This window comes from Pieris rapae, chromosome 10, assembly GCF_905147795.1.
Source record: "Pieris rapae chromosome 10, ilPieRapa1.1, whole genome shotgun sequence".
NCBI classification, from domain to species: Eukaryota; Metazoa; Arthropoda; class Insecta; order Lepidoptera; family Pieridae; genus Pieris; species Pieris rapae.
In genome coordinates this window covers 9,625,368-9,644,457 of record NC_059518.1, presented here as the reverse complement: position 1 = coordinate 9,644,457, position 19,090 = coordinate 9,625,368, and the positions used below count along the sequence as shown (strand labels likewise).

Sequence of the window (19,090 nt, the reverse complement as noted above, 5' to 3'; positions counted from 1 at the left end):
ATCCCCATGCAGACGCAAAGAAATACGAAATTTACAATTGTCTAAAGCTTTTATTTCTAGAGCGTGAACGACAAGCACAACTCGAGCGTGAATTAGCCGCACTTCCCGTAAAGCCTGTATATGAACCATCAGAGCTGAAGGCACTGGTCTCCTATATCATGGATATGACAACAATCTATGACCTACGACCAGAGGATTGGAACGACGAAGCAAAATTAGCTATAGAAGAATGGATAACAGAACCAAAATCTCTCATTCTTTGCGTGTATTTTAAGGGCGATGTGCTAAAAGCAGCATCAGACATTCCCCTATCACCAGTGTACGACCTCTCTTACTTTATAAGACAGCCTGATTTCGTCTTCAAAGCGGAAAAGTTTCATGACGATATCATTTTTGGCACTTTTGTTGACTCTGTGGAGTCGAATATTATCAAGCACTTAGAGTTGGTGTTTGCTCCGTTTTTCTTCGCTGTGAACACTTGGCCTGATAGTAAGTATATTACATACATTGAAACAATTAGTTTAATAGGGAATCAGGCCCAGAAGATTAACATAAGCTATTTGAATAGATATTAAACTATTTAAAGGTTAATACAAGTTCTTTTTTCTTATTTTATGCAAGCGAATTCAAAATATAAAGCAAATAATATTGAGTTGTCGTCAAAGTTAAGGTTAAACCAATTATGCAATCGGATTTGATATCGACCCTCCAATTGAATAAGTGGAATCAACAAAACAGAAGCAAAGCGAAAATCTTAATTTTACACACATAATCATTAAATCATCATCATCAGTGTCTTTATTGGGCCCGTTTCTGGACCCACTCCATTTTCCTAAACTACGCCCTGCACTGGCCTCACTGTATCTACTGGGAACCAATGTTCTTGACGACGTCATCAGTCCAGCTGCCGAGGTCTCCAATAATTGTATAAATGTTCTTAATATCTATCGAAAAATGTACAAATTCACAGCACCTCATAATTTATTTATTTAAGGTGTCAAGAGCGAATTTTGTTCACAAATCCATACGTTTCTCGCCAAACTAACAGACATGTACTATAAAATGTTGGGACTGACTGTCCTTTACATACCCCGGGAAGGTCAGAATTTGACATTTGAAAAGGCGAGTGCAGACAGGGAGTTAGTGAAACGACTCGAAGGAGTCGTGGTATACTGGACACATCAAATCAAATCATGCATTGAAGACCAGTCTTCGGTGGCCTCTCAAAAGGAGCTGTTATGTCCAAGCGATGAATATGACTTCTGGGTTTATAGACGTACGTAACTGTTTTAGTAGTAGACACTATTTCTCGGTAAGATAAAAAAATATGTACCTAATTTCGTCATTTCAATTTAATTTAAAGCCCTTAGTGGTACATAATGGTCTTAGAATCTTTTTTCTGTTAGAACTTAAAAATACACAGAAATATTTATATATATAATTAATCTCTTTGCATAGACCATTTACAAGACACAAAAGTAATACAAAGAAACAACAATAATGAATAATAAATAGAAGTAATTGAACAAATAACACAGATTTACACACAAATCTTTAATTTAATGTCAGTCATAAGCACGTCTAAATACTTACCTGCTTTATCCTTGATTCAACACAAAAATAAAGTCACGCAATGATTAGTTGTAAGTTATGAGGCACCAATTATTAATACAGGACAATGGGAAAGGTTATAATTATATATTTTGCCTTTTAGTACATACAACTTTGCAAATATCGAATCAATTTTAAGTTGTAATAAGTACGTGAGCAACTCGCGCAATTACATAATATACCGTTTCAGATGAAAACCTCAGTGCCCTGCTGTATCAACTAAGGAATCCTGCCGTTAAACATATAACAAAAATTCTGGTTACAACCCATTCGACATTCATCCATCAATTTCAATCTCTCTGTGATGAAATAAATCAAAAGCTCAAAGAAGCGACATCCAATATCGAATTCCTTCAAATTATAAAACAACCGTGTGCCGTACTGGAGTGTGTGGATGATCCTGATGAGATAGCCAATCACGTTCCGCAAATTATCAATCTCTTCAGGGTAATATGGATGGAGAGTCCATATTACAACTCTGAGGCAAGAATAACCAATCTCTTCAAAGCTCTCAGTAATCAGATAATAATCCTTTGCCGAAATTACGTAAAATTGGACGAATTATTCGAAGGAAATACTAAGAAGGCACTAGGTGAATTCAGCAAGTGCATAGATTGCTGCAAACGATACCGGGAGATTTACGAACTGATGGCCGAAGCACACAGTGACGTTAATCCTGGCACTTGGGAACTGGATATTGGGGCAATATTTAATTATATAGACTCATTTGTGCAGAGGTGCTTCGACATGTTGGACGTGTGTAACTGTATGATTATTTTTGGAAGGTAAGTATTTGACGGTTGATATAATTGGTAGGGGGGTATACTTGCTAGTCCCATTTTACACAACTTGTGGCTTAATTTTAATTTTTTTCCACATTTTCTAATACACAATATTCTTAACCTCCATAGTAATAATAATGATAATTAACAATGGAAAAATTTCAAATTTAAAATTGGTCCCTGTGGCAGCGTCCCTTTAATGGCTGCATTTAGCCAGCTGTATTGCTATAATTATTCTTATTTTTTAATTTATTACGTAGAAATTATATTTGTTTTACGCAAAAATATTGACGTACATTACCCTATTGTAGAATTGATGAACTAGAGGTAATAAACAAGCCAATGTTTGGAGGAGCACGTGGTGATCAATTCGAGGCGAAATGTGATCAAATCGAACACATGTTCCAAGATGCCTTGGACAACGTGAGAGCTGTCGCTGACACTATCTTGGACGTGCAAGCGCCTTCGTGGTACGATGATATACTACAATTCAGGGCTGTCATCAAAGATATTGAGGTAGACACTAAATTTATTATAATATTAAAAATTATTTACTATTAGGTTAACTTATTTTGTGACTATAATATAAAGATGCTTTTCAGTAGTAGTCCTATCTAAATAGGAATAAAATTCCAGTAAAGAAAGTTTATTGAAAAGGCACGATGAATTTATATATATTTTGTTGAATTTCAGATAATTATAGAGAATCTAGTGGAGACGGTATTCGAAGGCGTGAATCATGTTGAAGAAGCTGTTGTAGCGTTGTACTCTCTCCATAATTACTCCAAGCGGAAGAGCCTTAAACGAATCTTTAAGAGGAAGACCGCTGAAGTAAGAGTTTTTATAAACGCCTCTCGGCGTGCTAAACTAAAATAGGCCACAAATGGAGGGCACGATTCAAGTATAAATAAACACTATAGAAAACACTCTATTAGATCTAAAATAGTCTTCTGAAATCTGTGATATGTACGAGGCAGTTAAATTATTATAAATGTAATCGTAATTCATAGGTTTGGGCGATGTTTAGTGATGAAGTGCAAGAAGCAAAGAAAGATATGGTTTCGGGCCGCGGTCAGTATCCGACGGACTTGCCATCTTTCGCAGGCAGAGCCGCAGTACTACGTATGAGAAAGAACAGACTTGCGTATTTGAAAAAGGTTAGGCTACTCAGAGTTATTCGTTACATAAATAATTTATTATAAATTAATTACTATATTAAACCTATAATTTTTAATATTATATATTACTTACTGTCCTAAATTATATATAGTAGGAATATAGTACGTGCAAGATTCTTTCGCCGACCTTATTTTGTGCGTCCTCACGCACCTGAATTTCAAAATACTAATAATATTTCATATATTGACGGGATATTAACAATGGAACAGTAGGCTCAGATTCATATTAAAAAATATTATTTTATATAAATCGTTAGGTGATGACGGATGCGTCAGTGTGGCTGATGGCGTGCAGCAATTCTGAAGATGTCATTATGCATGTGAATCGACTTATGGGAGCCATAGATGTTGCTATACGGGAACTCTTTATATCTTGGACGGTATGTTAATTATACTACACCCTTCTACACTTAGCTACGAAGACAATAACCATATATCAACGCAAATACCAAAGACATTAAAATCAGTGAAGTAGTTCCGGAGTACGCAATATCAAGTCTCGATACGCCGCCAATGGTCGCCTTGGCAAGTTGTTTAGAAGAAACTCTTTTGGTAGCTAAATATATGAATATCTGGTCTGCTGTAATGTATAAATATTCAAACCGTTTGTAAAATTACAGCATAATCTCGATGAAAAGTGCGGTGCTGGACTTAACAAGACGCTTATGAGGAAGAGCGCTGAAAACCCAGGTCTTCTAGAATGTAACATTGATGTGTGAGTGATTTTACGTATTGTTACTTTATTTTTCGTTCGTTCCTGATTATTAAAAATTGTTGAGCTCTGATGGTACCTAAGCTAATTAATGAGAAAATATAATAGATAAGTTGCAAAATGTATTGCCATAATACAACATTGTATGAATTCGATTCATTTCTTTCGAGAGCCAAATCCTGTCCCTAAATATTCATTAACTTATATACCTACCTGATAATTATTTATGAATAAAATCACTTACAATAATTACTCGTGTAAGTGGGAGTAAAGGTGATGGATTTTAAGTTACAATATAATTGTCGCTTTATTATTATTATGAAATATAATATCGCAAAAAATATCACGAAATTTGTTCCAACCAGATAATAGGTAGTATATTTTACCTACTATTAAGTACTGTCTCTATATCTTTGTTTGTAGAAACATCCTGGATTTGTGTAAAGAAGCTCACCATTGGGAGAACTTGGGATTAGACATACCATTACACGCCTATCAGGTACTAGTTAAAAAATGTTTAACAGGCTACGCAATTCTACCTGTATGAATCTATCACTTGTCCGAATTTATTTCATACCCACCATTATTATAATTTGTAGGTGTACAATAAAAGCAAGACAGTATTCTACGTATACGAGAGCGTACTGGCGGTCGTAAAGGGATATAATAAGATAATTGACTCCCTCTCAGATGATGAAAGACAACTTTTCAAACCCTTAACTTCAGTATGTACATTTAAACCATACTTAGTACAATGGATATCACGTAGATATAGTAATTTTTGTATCGAATTAAACTAAACAAATTAGTCTAGCATTCGCTTAAAATAATGTATTACGCCCGAACCCAATAACTAATCCACAATCTCAATTGAAAACAATCTGAGATATTCACTCATATTTGATGATCAATAAAGTAAAAAACCGTACAAATAATATTATTATATACATGTCTATGTTTAAAACACATCAAATAGCTTTTTAATTATTTTAAAAACATGTGTAAGTTAAAATCTTAAGATAATGGCATGGCACTGTCATTTTCATACAAACATACACCGATCAGACCTACCATGGATATCTTGTATCGACAGATGGCTATTACAATCCGTTGGCACAATTTTTTCAATATTTGGATTAAGATGTTTATCTCAAATGGTCAAAAATGGATTTAGATGGGTTATTGGGTTTGGGCGCTAGTGAACATGGAGCCATCGCTTACAATTAATATTTTTAAATAAATATTTAGTAAGTTTGAGAGGCATATTAAAACTTTATTATGTACCTATTGAAAAAAAACTCTCATTTATCAGTACCATTTCAATTGATTTCAAGTATATATTTCACATGATCACACAAATATCTGGGAATATGAACAAAAAACAAAATCACATGCCATTAAAATTGCCCTAATATAAATTTAACATAAAATAAATAACATCAACATTACTAAATTTACTAAACATTAAGTATCATCAAAATTTTGATTAAAACTAGAACTCAAACAGTTGTCTAGGTGATTATTCATATCGGACATTTCTACCATCTTCATACAACAAGGGCATGGTGACATTGTCCCTGAAGCATTAAGAATCGATGATTCATCATGCACATCCACTTCACTGGTATCTACGTAACTTGTTGATGCACCTTCTTCAGGTATTAATGTTGGATCATCAAAAAATGCAAGACACTGGTCTAAATGTTCTTCTATTGATTTAGTTTCTTTGCCACAACATGGACACTTGTGGTCAAGCTTACTACTCCCAGAAAGTATCTTTTCTTCTACATCTAATGTTATATTATCAAAATATTCTATATCTTCAAAAGCATCTTTAGTCTCTTGCACATCATTTATTTCACTAACCTTTGATGTCACCAAAGGATGTATGTCATTCTTTGGTGTTTCAAATTCAATATTTGTTAAATCTATGACCTCACTATCATGATTAACCCTATTTTCTATTTTATTACTACATATCACAGGATTATCGTCATTTTGACTCATAATTTCTATTATATCTTTGTTTAAGCATTCATCTAGATGGTTATTTATTTTATCACTGTTAATTTTTGCATCACAGATGGGACAGTTAACTAGGTTTATTGGAACTGGAATTAATTTATTATCATTTTCTGACTGTGTTATATTAAAATCTTGTCCATATATGTCTTTCAATATATTTGACGCAGTTTTACTGAAATAGTTGTCTATTTTCATAATCTTCTTTGGTTGAGATTCCTCTGGGCCAGGTTTGGGATTTAGAACTGTACTATCCCTTTTATTGGCATTTTTAGGAGTAACATTGCTACTGTTTATAGATGGAGACAAGATTTTGCTAGCCCAAACGTTTCTAACTGTCATTACAACATCTGATGAATTTTGTGTTATCTCATTGGGATGTTGGTTATTCAATACAGGTTTTATTATTTTTGGATTAAATTTAATAATATTTTTCTTTGAAACCACCATATTGTTATTGCTCAATTTGGGTTTATTCAAATTGGAGTCCTTAAGTGGCTTTGGAATAGTCACAACAGGGTTGCCTATTTTATTATCGTTGTTAGAAATGTATTTAGTTATATCACCATTATTGACCTTATTCTCCTTTTTACTTTTCCTTTTTGGTTCGGGCTCTTTGATTTTAATGAAGTTACCACCACATTTTATTTGATGATCCTTCCACCAGTAATCACGAGGGCCTGGTGGTCTATTTGCTGTACGCCGAACAATTCCAAAATGAGGCCTTATCAATTGACATGGGCCATCACATCTCCACCAGTGTGTTTGATAAAGTTTTACCTGAAAATTGAAATAAAAGAAACAATGTTATAATGGTTTTGGTCAATAACTACTGGTGCTGACTGGTATCGAGTTTTAAATGATGTCATCATAACCATTTTGACTGTATATCTTAAAACAAAATGGGGGTTCAGTATTATTATAGGAAAGGTAACATTAATGTTTGTTAATTACTTTCATGATTCACTTTTATTCAGTGCTAGTTCTCCAATTTAAGGTTTCTTTGCTATAATGCTATTTGCTATACATCTGCTTTATTTCTATACACAGTGGCTACTAAGCATCATGTATAATAATTAAAATGATACATATTAATTGGCAAAATACAAAACATTTACTGACCTCATCATGGAAATCATGGTAAATACTAATATTTAAGCCAGCAGCATTATTAATGCGAAACATGTGGGCTTTGAAGTTTGGACCATGGCCATCCCTATCTTGATCTCTATGTGTGATAAAAAGGAATCCGTGTATCATCTCATGCAGTAATGTTTCAATTAAATCTTTTCTTGGTCGGAGTTTTAATAAAGGTTCACTTAAAGCTATATCGCAAAGCCCATCTCTATTATAGCTAAAAAGTTTAAAAATATTGGAAAAGGAAATGGTGCAGCATATAGAATACACATTCTTAAATTAACTTTAACAACTCACTCAATAACGATTCTAAATTTTACCCTAATAAAAACAATAGAAACTTACGAACAAATTCCAGCACATGAATACATCCTTTTACTCCAACGAACTACAGTTCGACTTGCTAACTTTTCCCAAAAAAATGTTTTATCAAAGTGTAAAAATAAAGCGTGGATGTTTGGCGTAGGATCAATTAGCTCCAACTCTGGATCTCCTAAATTTAAAACACTCATATTTTTGGTTCTCACTAGTTCACATTGGATGGATGTATGCTTATAAACAAGACACTTAAATGACATTATTCTTAACCGTTCTTTACATTTATTATGCTGTTGGTAGTTGTAATAAAATTTGTCTTTACCGCTTTATTTTTACTAGAGATAAGAAAATAGACTGATGACTGATGAGTGATGACAATTTACATTACTCCGGCTATCATAAACATATTTTTTATTTTTTATACAAAAGTAACATAGCACAAATTACAAAATAATTTTAATAGATTTGTTATAACTGCTTTTCCTCAAAATGCAATAATGTCATATTTAAAGTTTGTGTGTGATTTTAGGCCTGTGAAAAAAAGGTTCAACCGGGAATTTTTAAACTTACCTGGACGTCAACAATGTCCGATGCATATATTGCAGATTGTGTACTACAAATCGGAGAAGTGAGTAAGCTTAATAGTGCTAACATATTATAGATGTTATCAAATCTTTATACATTAAAATTCCTTTTCAGCTTCAAGATTTTTTGACGACCTATAAAAATTGCAATATTAATTTAGTTAAAATCATGGAGAAAATTTGTGACTCGCCACTTATTGAATTTGATATTTACAATGTTTTTGAAATATATACACTTCGAGAGACTATTCGGAACATGGAAACCGAAGCGATTACAAATATATTGGAGATGTATAAAGAAATAATTGTTTATATCATTATTGTTTATGAAGGATTTGAATCTTATATAGGACAGGTAAAAAATATAATACACCTTAGATTTATAAATTGCTCTTACAGAAGTATTAATATTGTTCACGACTCTAAAAAAAGGAAGTTTTACAATTTGTTGTTTAAAAGCTTTTAATTTACTTAGTTTCATTTCCTGTAATATTAAAACATTGTTTTTGATTATTTAGATGGCTGATCATTGGGTGAAATACGTAAGAAGATTTGACCGTCTTATTGAAGACGCCTTACGTTTAGCCATCAAAGCTACTATGCAAAATATGTACAAATGCGTACACGGCGATGGTAAGTAGATTTGTGTTTGACGTTGTTCTGTTCCTCCATCCTAAGGATACCAGGCTAATTACTGAATGGCCCGAAAGCCCTAGTGGCTGTTATTATGATCTTGTATACTACACGCAGAAGTTAATTAGGCACCTCGCTGTAATGACGTTATAGTGAACTGCATAGAAAATTCAAGTAATCTTTAAGGCCCCTCGACACTGGCTATAATAGGTATCTATTGATTATTTATAATATCAACGTTTATCAATACGGTTTTGGTTTAGGTTTTTTGATAATTAGGAACTTCCAAAGTTCTATTTCGATGGATAAATTTCATCCACCATCGTCTATGACGAACATTCTTTTGAAATATCGAACATAATTATGTATCGCAAAAAGAGACAGCGCGTCCGCTGTAATTATTTTAAGGTAAATGAGGTATTAGTGGTCGGAAACACTTTTTAGCGCTATTCAGGGTATGTCATCGGATTTGAGGTGTACCGACACATTTGATTATATTTTTTCCATAAACGATTACTAAATATCTACTATATATGTTCATTTCAGGAACGATGGCCCCATCGCCGTTGATAAAAATGAGTTTATATCTATCTGATAAAAGTATTATATATCTTCCAACGAGAAATGAATTAGTCGATACATTTACAACTGTTTTGGATGAGATTGTGCATATTTTGAGTACTATGCCGCGGCTTTTTCAAAAGTTTGGCCTCCCTGCAGGCGGCCTTAAGAACTTTAGTGACGTCATACAGACGGATGCTGATACGAATAAACTGCAATCTCTTATTGATAACGGTATGCTGTAATAATTATTGTGTACATATTTTCAATCAGAGAATTTAATGTGTGTATGTATATATACTACTTATATAAAAAAATATGCGGCAAAAACATTAAAAAACATTTTTCTTACTTTTATAACCCACCTTAGTCTATAAACAAACTAATGAAAATATTTTAATCTCGCCACACAAAATCAAACTAAACTATACTAAAAAATTATCACTAATATTTCACATTACTAAAAATCTCAAACAATATCTTGTTAACCTGTCCTATACTGGTATAGAAAATATTCTTATTGTACAAAAATAGTTATGTTATAAATGTGTTACGTAGAAATAATTAAGAAAAATACTGTTTACAAGTGAAAAGAAAGAGTCTAGCTGACCACAATACAAGGAATCCTAGTGCACTTTACTTTATTTAAATATTCCTTTTTTAGTTTATGGTGTGAAAGTTTTTTCTTTCTTTATTCTTATAGAACAGGGTACAAACGGGCAGGAGGCTCATCTGATACCGCCGCGCTTGGGCGAGCCCTACAGGATTTGTCAATCCCCTAGGGCTCGCCTGTGGGATTTCGGCCTTCTTATTAATAGTTTTTTTTAGGGAAAGAATTATCACTGTTGTAATGAAGAAACGCGTGATTTTATTGTTTTCACTTCAAACCTAACGCTTGACTAATTTTATTTTAGAAGTTGAATATAATCTCGGACTTATACACGACCATATCCGAATGTGGGATCCATATGCTCACATATGGAAAGTCGATAAGGACGATTTCATGGAGAAATATCGACAAGAAGGGCATACTGCGGCAGATTTTGATAGGTTAATTATAAACTATAGTGATTTAGCCAACGCTGTGCAGATACAGGAGACATTTAATCAGGTAATCGAGTGTGATTTTAACTTATTACAAATGTTTGACCTATTATATATGTCACAGCCAACTAGATTAACCGTCAACGGGCTAGGCAAGTAATGAAACGTCATCGATCCAAGTCATTTGTCTAGCGGTTTGATCAACTCGCTGAACGTCTTTCAGGCCGCTAGTTAACGGCGCCGTTTAGTTATAAGGCTAGGCTAGCCCATTAGGTGCCCCACTATAAATTATTTCCCTAGGAGTACTTTTTGCTTTATCTCACAGATGTATTTCTGCTTGATCCAAACACATTAATAGGTACGTCATTATAATATATTTGCGGAACGAATTTACAGTATCCATATATAGCTTATGTAACAATGTGTTCATTACATATTGTAAAAAAAAATTAAAATTTAAAATATAGCCAATACCATGGCTTTGTTTGTGCTTAATCTGTGTCAGTCAGCGGATGACAATTGTCGATTTTGACTTTGATACCGGAAATGGTAGGTGGGGTTCCGGCGCAAGGTTGACTGGTTTAAAATTAACCGCTGTCGATCTGATTCGATCGCAATTCCTTTGTACCATTATTAAAGGATCCAGTGCTAAGATCCGTTGGTGGTGCTAGTCTTAGTCTGATTCTTGATTTGGCTATGTAAGTGTGTTTATTGATAACTAATTTATAAAATATCCTCAAGGATGCCTTGTACGTCTTTTTAGATACACTTTATTACACTGAACTCAAGTGAATTGAAGAAATCAATAATCGTACATTGCTCAGTGTGGCAAAAGAAGTTAGGGGAATTACTAAGAACCATTACAGAGAGTGACATTGACGTTGTTTATGCGTATATAGAAAGAAGTAGCGTGGAAGCCATGACTGTATGTATCATCAGCTATTTACATTCTTACAGTTGGGGCAGGACGTGAGATTACACTTATGAACATAGCACTAAATTTAGACTATCATTTCAAGTCAGTCTTAAATTTAAATATTAAACGCCATGAGAACAATTAAACTTCTCTTCTATTAGCAGGTCAATTCGATTGTTTTTAAATTTGTATGTGTGCTTATTGGTACTAAAGGTGCTTAAAAACTAAGATGAGTGATTAGATAAAAATTTGGTTTTGCAATCGACCATTTGAGTCTTAAGACATTAATTTATTTCTTTATTTACAATATAAACTTATTAATACAACTTAAACTAAGAACATAATATTACTTGAAGCAAACCCTGAGAAATTTCTAGGCGCAAAATACTAGACGTTAGGTTTCAGGCGCACGCTCAAGTCACTAGGCCAAAACTTCCCTAGCAAGTAGACACCAATAGTAAATTAAAAGAAATTCTCCATTTTAAAGCCATTTTAGCATCACCCAGATATCTGGTCAAACAAAATGTTTTTTACATTACTACTGTATTTTAGATGCCAGCTGACCTAAAAGAGCTTGCGACGGCCATTGCTACTTATGAGAGATTACTTACGGAAATTGCTCCTTTTGAAAAGACATTTGCTCCTATAACAGACCAAATGACTACTCTTGGTAAGATTCATGTGTGCGTAATAAAGACTAATAGTTCACATAAGTTAAAGACATTGAGTGATTCACCGATTCTTGTTAAAATAGCTATGACTCGTTCTTTCGCCAAAAAGCTTAACTTAAATTCAAGATAGCATGAGGTAGCACTAGTATTATATTTTGTAATATAATAACAGTAGTCATGGTATAAGCTGAACTAATATAGCAAGTTAAAATGAATATTGCAGGTAAGTTTGAAGTCGAACTAAGCTCTGATATGGTAACTCGTCATGAGAATATACCGGTGACGTGGGCGGAGTATTTGAATTTGTTGGAAGAAGCGAAAAAAGCACTGGAATTGAATAAGGATAAATTTAAGGCTGAACTCTTGGAACAAGCTGAGGTAAGATTGTTTGTGAACGATGAAATAACTGAAGATGCACCTGACGGTAGGTGAAATCTGCCCAATGACGCTCTTGAAATACTGGTTCACAGGGCAAAGGGGCCGTGCATAAATTACGTCATCGATTTTTTCCCGATTTTAGACCCCCCCCCCCTTCTCCCAAAATTGACGTCATTACTAGTTTGACAAAATAAAACATTGCAGATTAGAGAAAAATAGGGTAATATATGCTTAAAACACTTGGTTATAGAATCACCTTTTATTATTTTTACTTTGATATAGGTAATATACATTCTTATTATTTTTACTTTGATATAATATACCTTCTTATTATTTTTAATTTTCTTTGGATAACTCCCACGGAGTTTCACCCATTCTTTTAAATTCTCTTTAAACAAAGGAAGCCGACTTTGTTTAAACAGCACCGATTTCTTTTATTATGAGTTATTTTAGTTAGAAATAATCTTTTTAATACAGTTGCTCAAAAAGTGGCATATTGCAGGGAGGTATAGCGTTCGGAAAGTGAGCTATTACACACTCGTGCTTTTTCTTTGCCATTCCCGCACTCGTGCGTTTTCTTTGCCAACTGTCAAAACAATGTGTATTAAAAAGAAAAAACCAACCACGAAGGTTTTATTAAAAAACATTCATAGAAGTTTTTATGATATATGATTTCTAAATATTATAATAATTGGATTCAATAAGTTCGGTTAGGTTTCTTTTCATTTCATATCAATGAAAAAAATATTAAAAAGAATTTTATAATATATGCAAATACATATTTTTAAAAAGTTTACTAATAATTGGATTCAATAAGTTAGGTTAGGTTTATTATATTTCATATCAATAAAAAAAATATTAAAAAGAAAAAACTAACCATGAAGTTTTTACTAAAAAAAATCACAGAAGATTTTATGATTCATGCAAATATTTTAAAAAGAAGCTACTATTTGTTTAAATATCAGATTTAATGATTGGACTCAATGAGTTAGATTTGGTTTTCTTTCAATAAAAATAGTCTACTGAAGAATTGGCTGTATGGGCCAAGTTCCCTTTGCCTACCCAGAATGGCGCCATTTTCCAAAAATGTTCTTTCTAGTTGAGTTATTTGTTGCACAAAATGAGTAATTTTGACGATATTTTATTTGAATGAATACCACCCGAACGCAGTATAATTGCATAAAATGCTTCGGAGAACAATTTACCGGAAACATATCTACGTGCAATGAATTTCTTCCGTAGAGAGAGGGGAAAAAAAGCAAATAGTTTAATTAAATTGCTTAATTTTTTCGCAACTGTATTAAAAATAGTCGTTCAGTACACGTGCGGAACCGTCATTGCAACTCGTCCCGACTGTCAACCCTCACCTTCGGCTGCGCCTCGGCTCGGGTAGACATTCGTCGGAACTCGTTGCAATGACAGGCTTTCCGCACTTGTAATGAAATATACTATTTTGTACGTGAAAAATAAACTTTAAGTAAATAAATAAGAATGACGTCAATTTCGAAACACCCCCCCCCCCATCAATCATTTTACCGTCATCCGCAGACCAAACCCCCCCCCCGTAATTTAGAATGACGTTATATATGTACGGCCCCAAAGAAAACGAGTAGGTAGACTTTGAATAAAGTGATAACCGCCGCCCATGGAAACAAGGCTCACAGTGCTTTCCTGGTACGCTCTTTTCTTGAAGGGCCTTGAAGTTCCACAAAGATGTAGTGCGTAGTAAGCGCCTTAAAGATTAAATAAAACGATAACAATTTTATGTTGAAAGCCAAAAAATCTGAAGTAATGTGAGGAAAAGTACAATCAATTATGAAGTAAAAATTTAAAGCCTTTATTTGTAATAGGTGTTCAAAGAAGCAGCTAAAGAATTTTGCGAAGATTTCTATAATACTGCTCCATGCAGCTCTGATGTTAGCGGTAAAGATGCGATGGCACAATTGAAGGCTTTTAGGGAACAACTGAACGCGTTGCGTGCTCAAGAACAGCAAATTAAGGATGGATTGGCTGTTTTTAATTTGACGTAAAGACAATATTTCGTAGAGTTATACGATATTTGGTGTAGTTTTAGTTCGCCGTATTTATTAGATGTCATGTCATTTATATCCATAGTTGTAATTTGGCGTATTGTGAGAATATTCGTCTTAGCTATCTACAATAATGCTACTTTTTATGTATGGATTAGGACTCCAGTGAATTTGGACCTTCAGAAGATGGAAAAGGAGCTGGAGAAATTAGAAGAAGTGTGGGGTCTAGTGTATCAATGGGAGGAATCTTGGGAGAAATATAAAACCCAAACATTTTGGGAAATGGAGACAGATGAAATGGAAGAAAACGTTATGTATCTTTTTAGGTATTTTCTTTTTTTCTTTCTTTAAAAAATATCTGCTTTAAATATTCTTTGCTTGTATGATGTTGCAAGGAAATAGTAAATTAATATTTGTGAGTAGATATAATATATATTTTATTATATCTACACATATAACTATAAAGGTTTAGAATATTTTTTCAGAAATTTCAATCGATTATCTCGTCAGTTAAAAGATAAAGGCTGGGATATAATCGACACAACTCGTGTTAAAGTAGATGCCTTTCGAAGAACACTACCTTTGATAGGTGATCTGAAGAATCCTTGTATGAGAGAGAGACATTGGGATAGGATCAAAACGCTTATGGGCGTGTGAGTATAAATAGATTTTTTTTAATAAATTAAATAAAATTAATGTAAATACGTTGACCATCTAACCTTAAACAAATAGATAAGTCTAATATGTTTGGATATTGTAACTTCAATTCTAACGCCGTGAAATCGATTTTCCTGGACATTTTACGATATTTTTTTGGTTGATATTATTTTGTCTTCCTATATGTTATGTGTGCTTAACACACATATAATTATTTTATTTTATTTTTCTTGTACCAATGTATCAGTGTGCCGAGTGTTGGAAAACTTTTATAAGTAAATAAATTTTGAAATCCTAAATACGTCGTCCTATTAAAACACGAAATCTGGACGATTTACGTACCTACCAATAATTAATATTAGGTATGTTCTATCTATGGTTAACAGAAAGAGATCATTTTAGCTGGCAGAGAATATAAACCCACAGATCTGAAACTTTTAATTTTTATATTTAGAAGGCACTAAAGCACACGCTTTTTTAACAGTGAATTTGACCAAAACTCTGAAGATTTTAAACTGGAATTGATAATGCGTCTCAACTTCCAAGCATACGCTGAAGATATTGCCGAAATATCGAATGCAGCCACCATGGAACTTAATATTGAGAATGGTCTTAAAGCGATTCGCGAAGTTTGGAAGAACACGACATATGAAATGCAACATCACAGAGGCGACATGTATAGAATTAAAAATGTTGAAGATGTTATGCAGGTTTAATTGAAAATTTATAAGTATTTTTTAATATTGTCTTCGATTACAGAGTTCCATTTTACAAAACATTAAAAAAATTAAACATTACATTTAAACAAAACTTTAACATATTTAATATATAACATTGAGTTATATACATTATTCACATTATTTTGACATCCAATTGTCTCATCAAGTTGACAGATCCTAAAGCCTATGAAAATGTTATGTCAACGTCAAAATTATGTTAATAATGTTGATAGCTAGTTTCGAAAAAATTTATTTTCGACTTTCTACATAATGTTAAGACATCTTGACTCAAGCCCCAGTTAGGGCTTGTTAATATAAAAATAATCGTAAACAGATTTTTTTACACACAGTTTTATTTTTTATTATACTTAGATTATATTATAAGAGTAAGATATTCTCATAGTTGTTAGTCACTTTAATGTAAGTAGATACATTGATTGTTTTGAATAGGCATTTTCAGAAAGTATAGAAAAACGTGTGTGTTGTGTAAAGCTATTGCATAGAATTTTTTTAATCAACTTTGTAATTACATTTATTTTTTTCTTTGAAATTAATTAAGGCTTTCTTGTTTAATGTTAATTCGATCTACCAGATACCAGCACGCCTTTATAGTCTGTCTCACTCTAGCGCGTACCGGCTGCACCAGATCCTGCACCGCTACGTTACCGATCTCGCCAGATCGATGTGAAACGCAGTATGCGTTCTGTGCTGCTCTAACGCGAATTGGCATGAAATCGCACTTATATTACGTCGTCATCGTGTGTTAGGTTTAATTTCGTTACGGAATTTCTTGATTCGGTCACCGCGCTCAAAGCACGCGATAAAATCTATGCAATAGCCTTATAATTAAACATGATATTGTTAGGAAAGTTCTAGTAAAAACTATAATATTATAAATATACGATTTGCCTAGTTTTTGGAAGACCATCAAGTGCAATTATCTTCTATGAAGTCTACCAAATATGTTGAACCGTTCATCAAAGAAGTTGATTATTGGGAAAAATCATTGGGCTATGTAGCGGAGTGTATAGAGGTGAAACATTGGTTTTTATTATTTATCAGATTTTAGAATTGAGACTGATCAATATGTAGTGCTCAAATATAAAGATGATACATAAAAATAGATGATATTATATAAAAAACGATTAAAATAAATTATTGTAATGCACAATGTAAGTCTCGTAATATTAATATGTTTCTCTTAAATTCTAAATATTCTACGACTCCTGCCAACTATTATGTGTGTCAATGTGTGTCATTTACTGTAGTGTTGTATGATATGTGTAAATTAAACTATTTTATAGTAGGCGTTTGTTTACTTTTATATCTCCCAAAATAATATCGTAAAAACCCCCATAGTAACATTTGATATAACGTTTAAAAATACCTGCCTTGGTAAAAGTTGAGTTTGTTATAGATATCGTTACAAGTCCAAAGGCGCTATCTTTATCTTGAAAGTATATTTAGTGGAGAAGATATTCGCAAGCAATTACCAAATGAAGTGAAAATATTTGATGAACTATCTGCTGACTGGACAGAGATAACCAGCAAGTTTGTATCCTTTGACTCTCACCGTGACCTACCGCTACCTTATTAAGGTGTCCGCCCACTATCCCGTAGCATACCATGACTGTACTAGGACCGTTTCAGACAAAAAACTATTCTTTGTATTGAGAAGTATGAGATTACGCCTAGACCGTTGCCTCACCGGCCGACACGGTAGCGTGCCATGCACGGGCCGTCAACTATTCGTCGAAGGGAATATTTTGCCGGTGCGGACACGCTTAGTGCATGGCACGCGACGTTGCCAGACCGCTGTGCGCAGGCGGCTAAACGGTGACTGAGCGGGGAGTATGACCATTTGGCATTCCTCTTTCTCTTCATACAAAATGATAGCAATCATTGCCAGTTGTTCAATCGTTAGTTTTCATATAGACATAACTATTTCAATATTTCACCACATATTTGTACGAGAATGAACCGATGCTTTACGAGTGTATTGAAAAGATTTCTGCCGTGTCACATACGGGCATAATACAGATTAACTACGGGTTGTAAACGGGTTAAGAACGCTGTCAGCCCGCTTCGGTGGGCGAAATAAAACGTACCGGATTGCTTTCCGTGCTGGATACGTTCCTAGCACGGTCATGGTATGCTACGGCATAATGGGCAGAAAGCTTAATGCGAACATTTGCGTAGAAAATTCTTCAGGCATATCGGTACACTGATAAGAATTCGCAGTTATTTGAAAGATGTAAGCAAGTTCAAGAACCCTGAAACCATGTTAAACTAAGTTTCTTTGTAGGATTCTTATTTTAATTTTCTTTTCGTTTTAGTATGTACGCTGGGACAAATGCAATCGAAGCTTGCTTGTACAAACCAGCCCCATATCTATTTAATAAGCTTAATACAATGGTTGATAACTTAGATGGGATTTTAAGACAATTAGAAAAATATTTAGAAACAAAGCGACAGTTGTTTCCTAGATTTTATTTCATTTCCAATGATGATTTATTAGAAATATTGGGGAATTCAAAGAAACCGCAACTTATTCAAGTCCATCTGAAAAAGTTGTTCGATAACGTCAACAAAATCAGAATCGATAAGGTACTTGAATAATTTCAAATATTATCCTAGTAGGTACTTACGCCAAGGATTCACGAAGCTGTTTGCACCCGCGCCCGCCGTGGTTGCGGTTGTTTGCTGCACCGGCGGGCGCGTTTGCGGTCCCGCAGGTATTAGTACCCGCCCGTATTGCGATAATCAACCGCTATATTTTTGGGCCATAATCGCAACCGCAGCGGCTGCGTCATCGCACAAAACTCTAGTCTCGTGAGTTTTGAAAATAAATCTCCAAACCGCCACTGGCGGGTACGGGTGCAAACCAATGCGTGAGTCCTTAGCAAGAATGAATTTAATTGTTAGTTTAAAATTAAAAGATTAATGATACAAACGTGACGAATATGTTTTTTGCTTTGCTAAGAAGGTTCAAATAGGCTTATTTCGTTTGATGCTTGCTAGACGGTCGTAAGAAATATTATTATACACTTGACAAATGCCGAAAACAATTCAACTGTATTTTTTTTATAGGGTTCTTTGCAAAAAAATTGTTATTCGAAGTTATTTAATTAAAAAAC

At 33.7% G+C, this 19,090-nt stretch overlaps 2 protein-coding genes across 4 annotated transcripts in view; one reads left to right on the top strand and one right to left on the bottom strand.

Moving 5' to 3' along the window:
* Positions 1–19,090, top strand: part of LOC110996100 (dynein axonemal heavy chain 2) — a 62,553-nt gene that overhangs the window by 711 nt on the left and 42,752 nt on the right. Inside the window, exons 2-26 of the mRNA XM_045629781.1 lie at positions 61–489; positions 995–1,276; positions 1,802–2,396; positions 2,705–2,909; positions 3,087–3,224; positions 3,404–3,550; positions 3,829–3,951; positions 4,192–4,286; positions 4,707–4,782; positions 4,883–5,008; positions 8,290–8,388; positions 8,460–8,699; positions 8,863–8,977; positions 9,524–9,772; positions 10,453–10,649; positions 11,346–11,507; positions 12,051–12,168; positions 12,393–12,547; positions 14,398–14,573; positions 14,736–14,903; positions 15,063–15,230; positions 15,719–15,944; positions 16,867–16,986; positions 17,371–17,504; positions 18,290–18,560. Of these exons, the coding sequence (XP_045485737.1) occupies positions 61–489; positions 995–1,276; positions 1,802–2,396; positions 2,705–2,909; positions 3,087–3,224; positions 3,404–3,550; positions 3,829–3,951; positions 4,192–4,286; positions 4,707–4,782; positions 4,883–5,008; positions 8,290–8,388; positions 8,460–8,699; positions 8,863–8,977; positions 9,524–9,772; positions 10,453–10,649; positions 11,346–11,507; positions 12,051–12,168; positions 12,393–12,547; positions 14,398–14,573; positions 14,736–14,903; positions 15,063–15,230; positions 15,719–15,944; positions 16,867–16,986; positions 17,371–17,504; positions 18,290–18,560 (4,814 nt within the window). The remainder of the gene's footprint in view (positions 1–60; positions 490–994; positions 1,277–1,801; positions 2,397–2,704; positions 2,910–3,086; positions 3,225–3,403; positions 3,551–3,828; positions 3,952–4,191; positions 4,287–4,706; positions 4,783–4,882; positions 5,009–8,289; positions 8,389–8,459; positions 8,700–8,862; positions 8,978–9,523; positions 9,773–10,452; positions 10,650–11,345; positions 11,508–12,050; positions 12,169–12,392; positions 12,548–14,397; positions 14,574–14,735; positions 14,904–15,062; positions 15,231–15,718; positions 15,945–16,866; positions 16,987–17,370; positions 17,505–18,289; positions 18,561–19,090) is intronic.
* LOC110996084 (DNA-dependent metalloprotease dvc-1) lies at positions 5,588–8,104 on the bottom strand. Of its 3 annotated transcripts, none has more exons than XM_022263602.2 (3): positions 7,788–8,104; positions 7,428–7,533; positions 5,588–7,085 (listed from the first exon to the last, which is right to left on the bottom strand). In XM_022263602.2, the coding sequence occupies exons 1-3, from the start codon at positions 8,018–8,020 to the stop codon at positions 5,748–5,750; spliced, it is 1,677 nt and encodes a 558-aa protein (XP_022119294.2). In that variant the 5' UTR covers positions 8,021–8,104; the 3' UTR covers positions 5,588–5,747. The 3 variants fall into 3 exon arrangements, with proteins under 3 accessions (XP_022119294.2, XP_022119293.2, XP_045485736.1); XM_022263601.2 differs by having other exon boundaries at positions 7,428–7,659; positions 7,788–8,103; XM_045629780.1 differs by lacking the exon at positions 7,428–7,533.